Source organism: Frankliniella occidentalis, unplaced genomic scaffold, assembly GCF_000697945.3.
Source record: "Frankliniella occidentalis isolate FOCC.00 unplaced genomic scaffold, Focc_3.1 Scaffold32, whole genome shotgun sequence".
Lineage (NCBI taxonomy): Eukaryota > Metazoa > Arthropoda > Insecta > Thysanoptera > Thripidae > Frankliniella > Frankliniella occidentalis.
Window position 1 is genome coordinate 2,258,633 of NW_026267162.1, and position 16,432 is coordinate 2,275,064.

Consider the following 16,432-nt stretch of genomic DNA (forward strand, 5'->3'; position numbering starts at 1 on the left):
AGAGGTCAGTCAGTAGTGTTTTGGTGGTGTGTTGTGCCGGTTGTTGGTCCGTTGAAGGTGAGTGTCAGGTACATACGCTGTGCTTGTTTTTTTGTGTGACATGAGTCACTTCATTTAATCGCGATTGTCGATTGTCTGTAACTATTACGAAAAGCGGTTTGTAAAGTGTGTGTGGAAGCATGCTTAGGCTCTGCACCATAACCTCTTAAGTCTATGACCATTGTTTTGCTTAACTTTGGTTTGGTTAAAGTTCAAGTTCTTCATTGATGGAGACTTGAGTTGATGTATCCTCGCTGTATTATTCAGTCAATTTTTTTAGGATTCTGTATTTTTTATCTGTTCTTACACACAGTTGCATTTATGTTAATGAAATCGAAGAAACTTTTGCTCTGCCTCGGAATGTAACTCGACATTGCTCGAAACTTTTGTCTTTTCAATGAAGAAGGTTCAAAGAGGTCTCGAAGAGCTGATTCTTCCAGAGATAATCTGATGATGTTGTGTCAAATTTGTTGTCATCCTTGTTTTGCATTTGGTAGCTTGTCCTTCCCTCTAATCATAGTTTAATTTTAGTTTATTAAATTTCAATATTTTTATTCTATTCTTATGACCTTGAAATCAAAGTCATCAAGTTATAAGGTTTTTATTTTATTACCTGTTTTTTTTTTTTTAATCTACTTATTGTAGCATGGCTTCCAATACACAGCCACCTCATACCCCTGTGGTTATACACGTATTTCGATCACCATCTTCAGCATGGTGCACAGAAGCTATCTGGGATGGAATGTCTTTGGAAAGAAAGACTCTGAAGGACCTTGAATCTAAAATAGCCATTGAAGTTGTTAAGAAGAAAGAAACTACATCCTTCAGAGATCCAGGACAGGTAAGCGTAATTTGTTATTTTCAAAACATAGATTTGAATTAATCATGTAAATTAATCAATGAGAAGCGTTGACATCAACATCACTTCAATCATTTTCAGATGGTAGCTGTTCAGTGTCCGGAAGACCCGAGGAAGTGGACAAGGGGAAGGATAAAGGAGAAATTGTCATTGATTAATGGGCCTAAGTACGAGGTATGAATACTCATTACCACATGTACTGCATCATCTATTATCTCTTTTAAGCCTTGTTTTTGTTTTTGGTGGTTTTTCATATTGGCCCTTTTTAGCCCGCCCTTCTGCTTTTGAAAAAGCATTAAAGCGAGCTCATGCATCCGCTCTCGTGTCCGTCTGTCTGTCGTCCGTGTAAGAGGAAGGTGATGAGCTAGAGGTCTGCAAATTTCAGGGTATCTTATGGGTCACTTCTGGACAACGAAACGCCTGGTGCAAATCCTGACAATCATCCCTAAAGGGGTAAAAGGGGGTAACAAAGAAATAAGAGTTGGTCCAAAAAGTAGGAAAATAATTTATTTTTCATGGTCTCCTAATGGGTAACTTGGGAATGCAGAGGGTTTCGGGCGAAAATTTTGTCCGTTTGTCTCTATCTTGCACCGTTTGGGCGCCAGAGTGCTTTTTCGACGAAAATACGGCGAAAATGACCACGTTGCACATAAAGACGTACAAGGAGGCGTCCAATCGTAAAATGTCAGAGGAAGTACCCCCCCAAATAACACATTCTGAATCAGGAACTCCCCTCGGATTTGCCGTATCTTTCACTGTTTCGGCCCTAGAGGTGGATATATTGAAAACAATGGCAAAAAGTCAAGTTTTAGGACTGTTTGACAAACAATATACAATGTAAAAACTGCGCGGGTTCATTTTTTTTGTAATTGTTAAGCAAAGCAGAAGGGTGGGGTGTAGTCACGGTGTTGCCCCGTTACAGTCTCTTGTCATGTCCAAGGAGCAAATTTCTAGGGCCGCAGGCCCCCCGGCGCACGCTTTAGTTTACTCAAATATGCAAAGTGATTTACCGACCGGTCACATTATTTATTTGATTATGCACTTCAGTAAATCGCGAGACTGAAATGGTCGGGCCGAAGGCCGCCGGCAGGCCAAGCAGGCCCGGCCCCTGCCGAACGGAGTTGCCGGCGCAGCGAAGTGGAGCTGGCAACTCCGTTTGGCGGAAGGGCGGGCCTGCTTGTTTTTATTGTTCAAAGCTATTTTGAAAAGTGTTCTATCTTGTTTTTCCAGGTGCACATGATAGACCGTGGACACACGGTGCGCTTTAAAGCAGAGCGCATTTGCAACCTACCGTTCAATTGTGATGAATTGCCTCCTCAGGCAATGAACATTGTTTTGGAGGGTGTTGTTCCTGTTAACTTAGGAATATCTTCTGCTGTTGATGCAATGAACCCGGAGTAAGTATGATTGTTAGACCCTTAAGTTCATTATTAAATGTATTTCGTGTTTTCTTACTGGTGTGAGTTTCAGAATATCTTTGGCTTGGACTACCCGTGCCGAAAATTTTGTGAATGAAATCCTTAAGAGTCAGTCACGTGCATGGTTTGTTGAAAACGCAGACCATCCTGCAATTGACCAAACTCATTTTGGTGATTTATTGATTGAGATTGATAACAAAACTGAGAGTCTGAGTGATCTATTGATCCAAAATGGACATGCACAGAGAAGCAGTAAACACTTTGAGAAACGTAAGTTTGTTTAATCAAACAGGGTGGCCACTCTACGTGAAATTTAAGACATCCTGAATTAAGCTTTTGGTACTTTGTTGGGAAAAGTCTGGAAATATGCCTTACAATGGTCCAATGGCTGGGGAAAAAATCCAGGACATATCAAAAGTTAAAATTTTAGGCCCAAGAAAATCCGGAAATGAGGGCATTTTTTATACCAGGAAATGGCCCCCCTGTTTTATAAATAAAATAAAATTTTTGATTCCATCTGCAATAGTTTAGTTTTGGTTGAACTCTTAAATTTTCTCTCTTATCTGTGTATATTTAGGACTTCAAGACGAACGAAGATCAAATCTAGAAGGGATTAGACACTCTCCCAGAATGGTGCCATGGAATGACTCCTCGTCTTCTAGTTGTGCTCCCTCCCCAGTGACGTCCCTGCCTTCAGATTCAATGAGTCGGAAACAGACCATAGGTGTATGTAATATCTATCTACATGCTAGTATATGCAAGAGAGTGACTTGTTTTCTTAGCATTTTCTGTATAATCTAATTTAATATTGTTTTTGATCAGCATGATTGGTTTGTTGAGAAAAATGTCAACATTTGCCTCATTATGATTGCTTTTATTCCTTTTAACTAATCTTCAATACACTGTGGTTTTTACAATTTTGGATTCTTATTTTCCAGGAGGTTTTGAAACAGCAAAAAATGTTGAAAAAATCAGTGGATTTTAATATATCTGGAGTATCACCTGAGGAATCATCAACTTCTGAAGGACCCAAGGTATTTCTATTGTTATTATTGATTTAACTTTTTGGGCTTAGCAACAGTGATTTACAAAGATGTGTTTGATGTTGTTACCAGGATCACCCAACTGTTTCTCAAAGTGAAAATGATATGAAATCAACCCCCAAACAAACCCGCGCTGCTTTACTGCTATCAAAATTAAAGGGGAAATCTCCAGATCCCTGTAGAGTTGAACAAATGGAAAACACCAATGCAGACCAGAATTCTCTGGATTCTAATGTAGTTGTTCAAAATAAAAATTCAATCCCAGACCAGAATACTCCTGATTTTTTGGGAATTGTTGCAACTAAAGAATCAACTCAAGACCACGGAATTATAGAGATTCCTTTACCTGCAATATCCAGAAAATTGGATGAAAGATTTGTGCCCGCTGGTAGATCAATATCATCAATCAGGAAAACAGATTCCTATCTAACTCACGGGTTAACGAAAGGTTGCGAACCTAAGAAGATGAGTTATGAAGAAAACAATTTCAACAACATGAGAACTGACTGCAGTTCAGATTCCAGCTCTTCCGATTACAAGACTGAAACTTATATGCATACCAAAACTAATGGCCATCTTAATTCAGCCGGAAATTCATGTGATAGTTCCTCTGATGTCAGTATTCAACAACCAAATAGACTCAGTAAGGCAGAAATTATGAATAATTTGAGGAAGAAGAGGAATTCACAATCTGAAGTCAAAGAAGTACAGTTGTCAATCTGTGAAAACAATCAAATCAAACAAATTCAACCCAGTCAATCTTCAGCAAGGGATCGAATTCTAAGGTGAGCATTCGTACAATCTTCTTCCTTGGCTCATGATTTTCTACTTCGCATGCATGCAGGGCTGTGTGTCTGTGGAACGCTGGGTTTGGTCTGTAAAGTAAAGGATGTAGATACCTGTCTGCTGAAGCAAGAACTCCTCACAGTTACCACTGTAGATGGATTACTGAAATCAATGGAGTTTCTTTGGTCTTGGGTTCCTGTGTTTGATGGTATTTGCATTGTTGGAGACTCTCTCCAAAATCCGTTTTAAGTAATCTTCCTCTGAGGCATCCTAAAGTTCAGTTAGGTGGGCTTAATTTTCATCTGGGGGCTTTTGTAAATCATAGGGTGGGCCTTTAATGGTAGGCCTGTGTGGAAATGACTATAATTAACCTGGTCTGCGGGTGTAGGTAGGCCCAAACCAGAGGAAGTGTTAGCATGGGTCATGATGCAAATGTGGGATTTTGGGTATATTTTAGACATTTGAGTACTACAGTTTGAAGAAAGCTTCAAACGCACCCTCAAATCCAGTTCTCAATTGATGAATTAAAGCCACACTTGTTTAGTCATAGTGGGGAAATCGACTTTTTCTTTCTAAATTATTGCCTAGTTATAAAATCGTGTCACTCTGAAATATTGCGTTCATCACATTCCAGCGGAATGGCAAAGCTTCGGCAAGAGCTGTAAGCCTCTTCATCCATCCACTACATGAAGAAGAGTCAGCAGAACTTCCTCTGTTCCCTAATCATGTCTCTAAGTTTTCAGTTTTAAATGATTAAGAATTAATATTATGTTTCCTTGTTAGCAATTTATTTTTTATCTCGTTACAATTGACATGACAGATCTTTGTCAGTAATACAAGTTTATAGTCAGTCAGTAGATGTTAAACTGAAACTGAGAAATATTGTAATATTCTTTAATAATTAAGAATAAAAGTTTTTGACATTATGACTTAATTTGTTCCAAGATCTTAATCACTCAATTAATACAGCCATGATTGAGGAGGCATCCTTCAGAGCTTATAATCTTTTGTTATTAACCAAGGAAAATAAAACTCGATCTTCTTAAACAACATTACACATACGTATTTACAGTGCCACCAAGCTTGACGACAGCACTCAACTGATAGATTACATTGCGAGATCCATTCTTCTACATGGTGGTTTCCCACCTTCTCCCTGGGTGACCTACGAACAACTGAAGTCGAAGTTTTCTACACATGTAGAGCAGGTAATTCACTTCAAACTTCGATTTATTTCATTTTTGTATCTGTTATAATATACAAGCAATTCCTTTGGTATCATCTTTTAGCTGCTCATTGACAGAGGGTGGTGCTATTCTATATTAACTCTTGAAAAATATATGTGGCCTGCAATCCAACAACGGCAAAATGTCATAATGATTTCACCATCAAAAACTGGTAAAACTTTCAGTTTCATCATTCCCTTAATGGACTTCATGATTGATACAGAGGTGAGCATAATTCACTTCTATGCTAAAATTGTTAAAATTGTTGTTGAGTTTGTCACATAAAGAATTAAATACATTTCTTCCCCTTTAACAGATTCCCAAAGGAAACGGGCCTTTGTTGCTAATTCTTTGCTCTGGAAGTAAGGCTGCAGTTGAAGTATATGAATCATGTGTGAAAGTTGTAAATGGAGCAAAGAGAGCACCGCGAGTGCAAATAGCTCATGGCCAATCAATTGGTGCTGACAAAATTGTAAGTACTGGTAACTAACTACCTAGTCTTTCCAAGCTCAACTGCTTAAAATGTAAAAACATCTAATGTAATCTATTTTGGTTTTAGTTCAAGTTAATCAATGGCTGTGAAGTCTTAGTTACAACTCCTCCCTGCCTTCTCAGAATTCTCAAACATGAAGTTTCCCTAAATTTTAAACGTTTGTGTCACTATGTCCTTGATCAAGCAGACATTTTAATGACCAAATTTCTGAATGAGGTAATCACTGGCTTAGTTTATTTTCTGTCACATGAGAAACCTACAGCTTGATATGGTGTGGTTGGGTCTAAAACGTTTAGTTTGTTTCTCTTTAAATCTGGCCAGTACAAATATTAAAAAATTTACAGATGAAAGAGATTCAAGCTTTGGTGGTAGCTGAACAAGAGTCAAGAACAATGAAAAATGCTAAAAATGGAAATGATGAGAGTGATCCTATTCAGATCATTGTATCAAGTGAGAAGTGGGAGCCTCATTTTCCTTCTTATTCTAAGCACTTGCGGGGAAATCCTTTGCTGTGCATTAATGACTGTTTCGAAGCCTGTGTTTATGGAAAACCTGAAGTAGCATTTCATTTAACTCGCTCTAAAATTACAAAACTTTTACGTAAGCATTTTATGTCATTCTGTATTGCATAATATTGTGAAAGTTTTGATTGGTCACGCACGAGTTATTCTTTGCAGAGATTTTGAAGAATGTTGCGGGCTTAAACAAGGTGGTTGTGTTTTGCCAGGAGGATGAAATTGATACTTTGGAGGCCTTCTTGAGAAATGAATGTTTGGATGTTTTAGTATCACGACCAAACCTGTCATTACAGCAGTTAAATGGTATGTGGATAATTGTATCTTGTCTCTTTTGTACTCATTATTTCATTTTTGTGGCTGTATCCATTTAGGCAATGTTCTAGAGGTTTCCAATTAATAATGAATTTCTTTAATGTAGCTATAATGTTACCTTGGAAATCAAGTAAAGAGGGACAACATTATACCCTGTTGTGCACTGATAGTGAGTTTATAGATCTGAAAATACACGATGCAATGTGTGTGGTTAATTTTAGGTAATGTTGTTCACATTTACTGTTACCAGTATTCATTTACTATTACGCTATCCTAATATCTGCCCCCCAAAATTTCAGCTTTCCATCTGAAGATAGATCTCTTTTTGTAAAACGTTTATCCTCAATTCATCTTAATTTACCCAATATTTTTGAGAGAAAGGTATGTTACATCAAAAAGAGGAGTGTATGGTTTTTGATTTTCTCTTCAAAATGAGAGTATTTTACAACTAAGATCAAAAGTAAATTCATCTAATTTCAGCATTCCCTGATGAGGATCTAATATCAAATCCATATTTTCTCTGTTCCAGACTCAAGTACGATCTCCTTCAATACAGTTAATTCTTGATGAGTCAAATGCAGAACAAATGCCAGTAATTGTTCAACTGATGCAAAGAATTTCAGACAATATACCCAAAGATATTATGGAACTTGCTGAGGTGTGTAAAGGTCGCAACGGTTTAGATGATTATTTTGTTGACCTAAGTGTTATGTGCAATTTTGGGAGCTGTTAAGATAATTTTTACATATTTTTTTTAATCTGTTTTTAGAATGTCAGGAAAGAGAGAGAGAAGATGAAGAAAATTAATAAAATATTCTGTTTGAATCTAAAAATGTTTGGAGATTGCACAAAGAGCAATTGCCCAAGTAGGCATGTTTTCATACCAGAATTGGACTCTTCTAATATCCTGCCAGGGTATGTACAAACGTCTTCAAGTTAAATCTAATTTACTTGATCTATCTCCTTCTGTCACTTTTTTTATTCATTTTTTTTTTTTTAGAGATGGTCTTGTTAAAGTGCTAGTGAGTAAAGTGCGCAGTGCTGGTCATTTTTCCGTGCGGTTGGAGGAACTCATTAGGCCTGACAAGAGAACAGAAATCTGGAATTCACAATACACTAAGATTGCTTTTAAGATGTTCAATCATTTTTCAAAACCCGAAAATAGGTTTGTGTTGGGCTGTCATATAATGTATCTTTCTTCAAACTTTCAAACATACTTATTAGTGCTTTCTGAATCAGGAAATTAATTGATAGTGATAAGGTTGCGGTTGGTGATGTGTATGCAATGGAAACTATTGAAAACTTGTTCCACCGCGTTCAAGTTTTAGAAGTGCTGGAAAAGGATAAAAATAACCACCCTTCTGTCGTCCAAGTAAAATTTCTTGATGAAGGGGAGCAAAAGGACATAAAAGTATGCAGAGAAAGAAGCAAGTACTAGTGTTAAGACACAATATGTTTGAGGAGTATAGACATGATTATTTTGCTTCAGGTTTACTGTCTGTATGCCCTCCCTGAGGAACTGAAAGTGCTCCCTGCAGAAATTGTTGATGTGTTTTTGTGTGGTTTACTGCCTGCGGATCGCGACGATGGCTACGACCGCGATGCAACGTCTTTCGTCAAGAAGTGTATCAAGTTTGTTGAGGATTCCCCTGAGGATAGTCCTACATTTGTCCAAGGACAGGTAGGGGCTTTTGACTTAATGTCTCAAAATATAATTATCTTTACTCCTTTCCACCCATGTGGTTGGTACTCTATTCACAGTTCTTATGTTTTAGGTTGTATTAAGCATGACTGGCTCATTGTGGCTTGACCCAGTCGGTGTTTGTGAATGGTTACCCAACACAGGGACCACAGTTGTTCGACAAAACATCAAAAGAAGCCTTTTGGAAAAAGGTCATGCCATTGAAAACTTAAATCATTTACCTAAACTATTTGCCTTATGTGGTAAAGAAATACCTAAACCACTTCTTGTTCAAGGTAAGTATCCAACATATATTGTTGTTGAAATATGTATTTTAAATGCATGCCTTGATTGCTATTAATGTTTGTACACAGATGTGTCAAGAAATGTTTGTAAGCCACATCTGAAACCAAACTGGGCTTTCCTTGAAAGTGAGACATCAGAGGAAGTTGAATTTATTTGTGCTGAGGTTGTTGAGGGCGTCACTCTTTTCTATGTTCAAAGGACCAAATTCAAACCATTGTAGGTCACCCATGATTAAGGATCACTTGCTATGAAGTTACAGAGTTTCAAGTTACTTATTTTTTCAGGTTAACAAATTTAATTGATGAGATTAATAAGGATACCTCTAAAAGAAAAGAGGAAGAGGTTTTGTCTCTGACACCAGGAGATATTTGCCTGGCCAAATACGAGCAGAAGTAGGTTATCCATTGTTGATCCATACTTACTCTACTTACTCATAACTTACCTTATTTAACCCTATTTTTATTAATGTAGATGGCAGAGAGCAAAAATGTTGTCAATAAATGATAACACTGCATCAGTGTTTTATGTTGACTATGGTGATGACAGTACTGTGTCTCTTGAGGAATTAAAGAGTATACCGGAGTGGGCTATTACAAAATTACCATTTCAGGTAGATAATGAAGTACATAATAGAAGACTTTCAATGATTTTATTTCAACTCAACTTTATTGTTACTCATCTATTAACAGGCAATTGAATGCAGTCTGGCTGGTATATCTTCAATCAGCTGCGATTTGCTCTATGATATTACAGATGATGGTGCTAAGGAACTTTTTGCACAGGTACATTGAAGGGATCTCAGTAAGGTAGCAGTAGCCACAGTTAATTCTTGTTGCTTTTCTATTAGTTTTCCTGTTATGTTTTCTGTTATTAGGTGTGTAATCATAAATCAGGAAAAACAACAGGAGGGAAGCACTTTGTAGTCGCTCTTATTGACCCTGTTACTCAGTCAATTCTCAATGAGGATTTATTGAAACTAGAGGGTGTTGAAAAATGTGCTGATGAATTGAAATATCTGAATTTCCAAATAGACCAAAGATTGTTCTCTCAAAGGTACACTCCATGATACTGTCTGTTTTAGCCTAGATCATTTTTTTTTTTCTTACTTTTTTTTTTAATTTTAATCTAATAGGAATGAGTCAGGTTCTGAATTGGCTTTGAATGAAAATGATAAACTGGATGTAAATGACTTGGAATTTCAAGATGAAGATATAAGTCATTTTTATGATGATGATGATGATGAAGATGATGATGATGAAGTGATGAAAGGTTTTGAAGAGTTTGAACTAGAAGGCCTTGAGGTATGCAAGAAATTATGAGTGATTTGATCAAGTATATTTCATCCTCTTATTAACCTGTTTTTCTTCTCTTTCCAGCAATTTTTGGAGAAAAGTGCACCCCTTAGAAAGGCATATGAAGATGCTCAAGGTGCTCTAATTAATAAATCTAATCAAGCTGTTACCAAAAGTCTCAGTCCTGTAAACAATGAAATAAATTATGAATCAATCAATCAAGAAATGAACCAAATGCAAGAAGATGGTAATTTGTCAGATTGGGAAGAGGAAGGGAACTTTGTTGGTCGATGCAAGTTGCCAGTTTTGTGTAATGCTCGGCCCCCGAGAACGAAGTGGCTTGAAGACCTCTACTATGTTTGGATTAAAATTTGCATTACTGGTGTTGAAAAATACTTTTTACACTGGACTTATGACACCATTCAGTTTTGGTAAAATATTCTACCCTAGTCCTGCTCTATAAAACACTATATATTTCTGTTTCTTAATTAACCCTTTCATCATGTAGCACAACAGTAGGAGGTCGCCACTATCTTTTGGACCAAAAATTGCGTGGTACTATTTTACCAAGTAATGTAAAATCCTCTGTTAAAGGATTTACAGTTGAGGTGAAAATGAAAAAGGCACACAGCGGTAACTATCAGTTTGAAAGCTATCCGTTTTAAAAATCTTGAATTATGAAATGATTTTTTTTTCATCATATACACTTTAAGGAATGGATTGGGGAAGGCCTTTTGCCTCTCAACGCCGATTGCCTTGGGTCTCTCGTGACCTCGAGGCAACTGCTGATGCCAGCAGTGATTCTGACTGTGAGGTTTCTCTTGGTACTATCAACAAGGGTAAGTATCTCTCTTCTCTATGTTCGGTTACTCTGCTAGAAATGTATCACGCCTACACATGTTTTTCTCTTAATCGGTTTAGAGATTAGAAAGCTCCCTCTTAAAATGAGAAGAAAGCGTCTGTCCAAACAAATGAAAGGAACTGCGACTAAACCAGACCTTGGTTCAAGTAGTGAAGACAGTAATTATGAGCATGAGCAGGGAGACTCTGATGAGATGTTTTAAGTAATAGACATGAAGAATGATCAGTATAATTCCAAGGCTACTAATGAATTTTTTAAGACATTTTCTTTGTTTTTAGTTATCAACATTTGTATATTTTATTTTCTGAATGCTTCATTTTTAATCACTGAACTAATAAACTTTTCACCAGTAATAACCTTTTGAAACATTGTTCATTGCAATATGTATAGTTGAATGTATGTTGAAAATTAGCTCAGAGTTAATTGGGTGATTTGATTTGGGTGTTAAGGGAAATATTGGGGGTTTAAAAACTAGCTATCTTAACAATGATAATATATTTAACACCACCAAAGCAGTAAAAATATGTGCACTTACACTGTACACAAAATTTGTTATGCAACAGAGCACTCACATATTGCTAATCAAGCGTTACAAATTAAAACAAGTACATTTGAAACAAGAGGAAAAAAAAGTTTGGAGGAATCAAAAAGGTTTCCAACAAACTCCAGTACATTGTTTACACACAGTTGAGATCCATTACTGAGAATACCTTTACACAAGGTGACTAGAATATTCTTCATTCAAGCATGGAGAACATAAGTACCTACTAGGTACAACAGATAAGCACCTGTGAACTCTGGATGAAACCCGACCCGCACAACTCAAAACCACTAAAACATTTGCTTGCATAAGCAGAATGACATAAAAATGATGTCAGGTGCTACAATAGCCCTGGATACTTGGAAGGGTAAAAGAGGGCATAAACCTCCAAGTTCTACAGATTTGCCTGACAATTTGTGCTCTGATAATACATCAATACTCAATTCATTAAATGACTAACATTGAATAATAATAGCCTTACCAAACTTATTGGTAAGGAGTAGTCATGCGCCATTTGGTAAACAGTGCATTTAAAAATAATTGTTATGGACAATGCAAATTGAAAAATGAGATCACATACTAAAATTAACTTAAGGGATCAATAAACTATTTGGTCAACTTTAAGTTTGTCCTTGCCAACATCTTATTTAGCTATACAGAGAGAACATGATCAAAATTAGATGTACATTTATAATTATACATGAGTTCTAGCATCAGTCTCCAGAAACAGAAGTTTGATGTGAGTCCTTATTCTCATTGAGAACAAGAAAAACTCATCTCAAACCTCAGTTGTAAATAATAGTCTATTACTGTAGCATTAAAATTACCAGAAGCAAGTGCTTTTCAAAAACATGCTACGTGCTTCTCACAGTAACTGTGTTAAATGTATAACTGACTAGGAAGAATATACTTATGCGGTATCTCTTGCACTGCTCTACTCAATATAAAATGATTACAAGCACTCTTTTCTTCAGTTTAGAAAAAATGGAGAAGGGTGCATTTTGGATTATCATAATCCAAATTTATATCACAAGTCCAAATAACAAATAGTTAAGTATTTGAATGGGAATGTATTGAAAGAGCATGGGTACTGGAACACTGATGTCTTGCTGAATGCCATGAGGTTGATGTGAATTTATGACAATGTATAAATATATGACTTTAAAATAAAAAACAATGAACAATAAGTGAGGTACTATTTGATAGTGCACCATGGTAAAATGGGTAATATTGACGACTTGAAAATAACTGTTCCACACCCTGCTCTCCGAAATTGGACTAGATTAAAAGAAATACAGACTGAGACTAAAGGACTACATCATAAAGACAAACATGCCTTTTGAAAACTAAAAGCTAATTTGTTTTAGGACCCAATAATTAATCTATTAAAAAGAGGATAATTGGTCATGATTGACCAAACAGTTGAACAAAACTAAAACATTTAAAATGCTGTCAGAAAACAAACAAAGGGTGTTGTTCAGCAATGATAAGAATTTTTTAGAAGGAGGACAATACTATTTGCATTTACTCCTAACCATCCATAGGTGGACCTAGGTAAACCATTGATACTTCTGTATTTCCATAGACAGCCGATACAGCTGGATACAAAGGCTGCTGTACTGGAAGACCTGGAGGAGGTTAAAATAATATTAAAAAGTGTCCACAGGTTAAAGTCACTGTGACCATGATATTGTCAGCATCAGTTACCTCTAAATGCAACTCCTAAAAACTCATAATTTTTTTCAAATGATAGTGTGTTGTCTTCACAATCTAAAATAACTCTTATCCGTTCACCAACCTGCAAAAGGAAATGTAAATTTTAGCTTCTATATTACTCATTCCTTAAAAGTAATCTTAAGAAAATCAGAAAACCCTTGAAATAAAAAAGAAAAGAGACATTAACGCTGGAACTACTATTGACAAGGCAAGAAGCATTAAGTGATGAGCGACGACGATAAAGGACGATCGGTTAAGCGAGGTTATGTTGACAAACACACCTGATATTTAGGAGCATTATTGAGTAGGGGATAATTCCCCTGGGAGTTTCCATTGTGCAGGAGATGGTTGTCGACCAGGTTCCATCCCCAACTTTGATCATCGGAGCCCAGAAGCGCCACGTAACCGTGGCACTGGAGCGGAGCCTCCTTCGTAGCAATTCCAATGACAGCTACAGTGCCAAGAGGTCCTTCCCAGATCACTTCCCATGCATGACGACCATGTCGAAACCCTATTTTGCCTCGGGAAGCGTCCGTGCTCTGGGCGACAGGGTTTCTATGCAACGTAAAGCCATTGGGTTTGATGTAGATGTTTCTTGAGCAGTCGTGGGGATTCCATGCGTGATAAAAACCCCTAAGTTTCGCCTTGTAAGTTGGCACAGACGACAGGAGATCGGATGTCATTGCGTCTTCGGCCAATTTGTTGACACAATGTAACCTCCACACGTCATTGTTTTCGTCATTTAGAATTCTATACCAATTTTTACACACTAGCGAACAGTTTCTTAAATCATGCAGGTCTAAATAGGAAAATATAACTTCAAGAATGTGATCTTTAAGCATTCCAGCTATGCCGTTGTCTTCATCATCCACCATTTTGCCGGTAACTGCTGAAACAAGGAACAAAACAAAACACGAACGAAAATATTTCTCGTTGTGCTTCCGGTCCACCGTTCCTTGTTTACTAACTGAGTTTTGACCACGTGATCGACAGCGACCAATCAGCTGGCAGGCATTGTGCTGCCGCCAAGCTCATCTCAGGTGTTTTGGGGCAGTAGAGACAAGATTTGAGCGACGATTTGTGCGGGAATTTTAATGCTTTTCGCGTGTTTATTTCCTTGCGGCGTTAAAACTGTCGTTCGGATGATACAATTTGATGAAATGTGATAGATACGTAGTGTATTTATTGGAACGCAAGGCTAGAAATGTGCATCTGCCGTGGTCGCCATTTTGATCAGTTGACGAAAAGTGCCCGAATCGAAGGGCCGAAAAGAGTGAAGATTTTCTCTTTGTAGGAATTTTGTAGTTCTGTGTGAAACACGCTGGAATAAGTTCAAGATCATTCAAAATGAGTCAGCCAGGAAATACGGCCAATCTTTATATTCGTGGTAAGTATTCCATGTGATGTCAGAGGGACTAGGTGTAGCTTGCCACGATGAGTTTTCCACAAGGAATATTTTTTACCTTCTCCTAGAGAATACTTTGATGAAGAAGTGAACAGATTTTAGCTTTCAGAGCTTGTTCGTATCGTCTTCTCCACATCGGCGCTATCTGCTCGTTTAAACCCAAACTTAATTCATATCAGACGCTAACCTCTAATCGGCGAATTTCGTGAACCAGAGTCTAAGTCGAAAATTCAAGTAAAAATTTGTATTAGGTTTGGCACTGTCATGTAATCACGTCGAGAGAACGCATTATTTTATTTCGACATCATATCTTCCAGGATTTTTCCTTCTTAGACTTGTCTTTTCCTTAGTTCTCTTACTTCTCTCAAAGGTCCGTACCCTCTGCTGAAGCCGTGTTTCTGATCGCCATCAGCAAGTGTGACCTCAGTACTATCGATAGCTGATATGTTTCTAATCAATACCCCTTCCAAGGTGCGCGGTACATCGGTTATTAAAAAATTGGGTATCTTTGTGGACTTGTCACCATCAATTTGGGATTTAAAAAAATAAAATCTGCTTCTGTGAGGTGACTGAAGTTATTCATTATTCAGTCATTTGATTTGAGTTACTCAGATTTGCACTTCTGCTTCTGCATATCTATTCTGTTTTGATTGTGGGGGAGACAGCTGCAATTTATTCTTGATAGTTTTGTGTTCTAGGAAAATTAAGGAGTCAATTTTGATAGGTTGTTCAAATGATATGTTTTTGAAATAGGGTTATGTTGATCTGGAGTGTTTGTCTCCAATAATTTTTTCCAAACTCTTTTGGTGTTATCTTGGAAGATGAATGTTGAAACCTTGGAGCCATTCATTTGAGCTACTTAGTTAATCTTATATTTTTATTTTGCAGGAGGAGGAGGACAACCTCAAGTAATCAAACTTGCTGCTGGTTCTACTCTCAAAGGGATCAGCAATGTTGTGTCTGCTTCTAATCCTGGTGTGCGAGCTATCTTTAAGACACCATCACAAGATGGCCAGGTAAGTAATCACTCCATTTAGAAATACATTTTAATTTTCAGTGTAGGTTACTTTGGTCATCTAGCTTCTTCATTGGAATAGTTTTCACCCTCCTTACTGAATATGTCGGTCACTGAAATGCTGATGAAACTTTGATCCAACAAAGATTGTTGTGTAAAGTTCATTTGAACTTTTAGACATCGCATTATAACTAGAAGCCCTTGCGTATGTGTGTGTATTCGCTCTCATGCATGTCTTGTGAGTGGAATGGTCTGTTTGCTGCTGCTGTTTCTACTTTGCCATTCATTGTCTGGATTCAATGGTGCCTCCGTTCTCATTTTATTTCCATAGCATTTGCAACTGGGAACGAAGTAAATTTATTGAAACAATAATTGCCCTCCTCACTCTTTGAACAATTTCATTATGGGGTCCCCCCCGTGCCATTCATATTGTGAGAGAATCGAGCCGGCAAGGTCACCGTCGTTTGTGGCGCCGTCATCGGCGTTGGAAGACCCCCATCGGCCCGTCGTCATTGAGTAGCTGCCCCCCCGCGCCCCGCGTGGACTGTGCAAAGCCCACAGCTGTGGTCTTACTCCAATGAATGGGGCCATGCTGCTGTCCTGTGAACGACCTCCGACCCAGGTTGGAGCCGCGCCGCGGGCCCTAGTGGTGGTCGTGGCCCCCGCCCGGCCCGGCCCGGTCCGCCCCTGCCGCGTGCCCGCCCCGCGGCCCCCCGCGGCCCCGCGCCGCCGCCTGTCAAACATCGATACACGGCGGGCCCGCCCCACCCGTGCCCTTCCTCCTCAGAATCGCAACGGATTGCGTCGCGTCGCGCCGCCATGGTCCTCCTGCCACTCCACGCCGTGTGGCCGCGGGACTCTCCTCTTCGGCCGCCGTACGCCCAACCGCTGCCCTGGCTGGTCGCCCCGCGGATGGCGGG

At 38.3% G+C, this 16,432-nt stretch overlaps 2 protein-coding genes across 2 annotated transcripts; one reads left to right on the forward strand and one right to left on the reverse strand.

Moving 5' to 3' along the window:
* LOC113210988 (putative ATP-dependent RNA helicase TDRD12) lies at window positions 1-11,191 on the forward strand. Its single transcript, XM_052265924.1, has 32 exons — window positions 1-68; window positions 685-880; window positions 980-1,072; window positions 2,129-2,295; window positions 2,369-2,586; window positions 2,894-3,042; window positions 3,255-3,350; window positions 3,432-4,144; window positions 5,218-5,353; window positions 5,435-5,596; window positions 5,688-5,843; window positions 5,931-6,080; window positions 6,209-6,464; window positions 6,542-6,685; window positions 6,801-6,915; window positions 6,994-7,075; window positions 7,224-7,352; window positions 7,464-7,609; window positions 7,695-7,859; window positions 7,934-8,105; window positions 8,184-8,375; window positions 8,470-8,671; window positions 8,750-8,897; window positions 8,966-9,073; window positions 9,153-9,291; window positions 9,371-9,463; window positions 9,556-9,734; window positions 9,814-9,982; window positions 10,058-10,404; window positions 10,482-10,606; window positions 10,687-10,812; window positions 10,895-11,191. The coding sequence occupies exons 2-32, from the start codon at window positions 686-688 to the stop codon at window positions 11,035-11,037; spliced, it is 5,415 nt and encodes a 1,804-aa protein (XP_052121884.1). The 5' UTR covers window positions 1-68; window position 685; the 3' UTR covers window positions 11,038-11,191.
* A 124-nt stretch (window positions 11,192-11,315) lies between these two features.
* On the reverse strand, window positions 11,316-14,320 carry LOC113210989 (F-box/SPRY domain-containing protein 1). Its single transcript, XM_026429210.2, has 4 exons — window positions 14,309-14,320; window positions 13,374-14,111; window positions 13,084-13,174; window positions 11,316-13,004 (listed from the first exon to the last, which is right to left on the reverse strand). The coding sequence occupies exons 1-4, from the start codon at window positions 14,318-14,320 to the stop codon at window positions 12,907-12,909; spliced, it is 939 nt and encodes a 312-aa protein (XP_026284995.2). The 3' UTR covers window positions 11,316-12,906.
* Between the last annotated feature and the right edge of the window lie 2,112 nt (window positions 14,321-16,432).

Coding starts and splice junctions, on each gene's coding strand:
- LOC113210989 (XM_026429210.2), bottom strand. Junction 13,175..13,373: donor ATAATGCTCCTAAATATCAG/GTGTGTTTGTCA, acceptor TTCCTTTTGCAG/GTTGGTGAACGGATAAGAGT. Junction 13,005..13,083: donor TTTAGGAGTTGCATTTAGAG/GTAACTGATGCT, acceptor AACCTCCTCCAG/GTCTTCCAGTACAGCAGCCT.
- LOC113210988 (XM_052265924.1), top strand. CDS start 686: ATGGCTTCCAATACACAGCCACCTCATACCCCTGTGGTTATACACGTA. Junction 4,145..5,217: donor GCAAGGGATCGAATTCTAAG/GTGAGCATTCGT, acceptor ACGTATTTACAG/TGCCACCAAGCTTGACGACA. Junction 8,106..8,183: donor GGGAGCAAAAGGACATAAAA/GTATGCAGAGAA, acceptor ATTTTGCTTCAG/GTTTACTGTCTGTATGCCCT.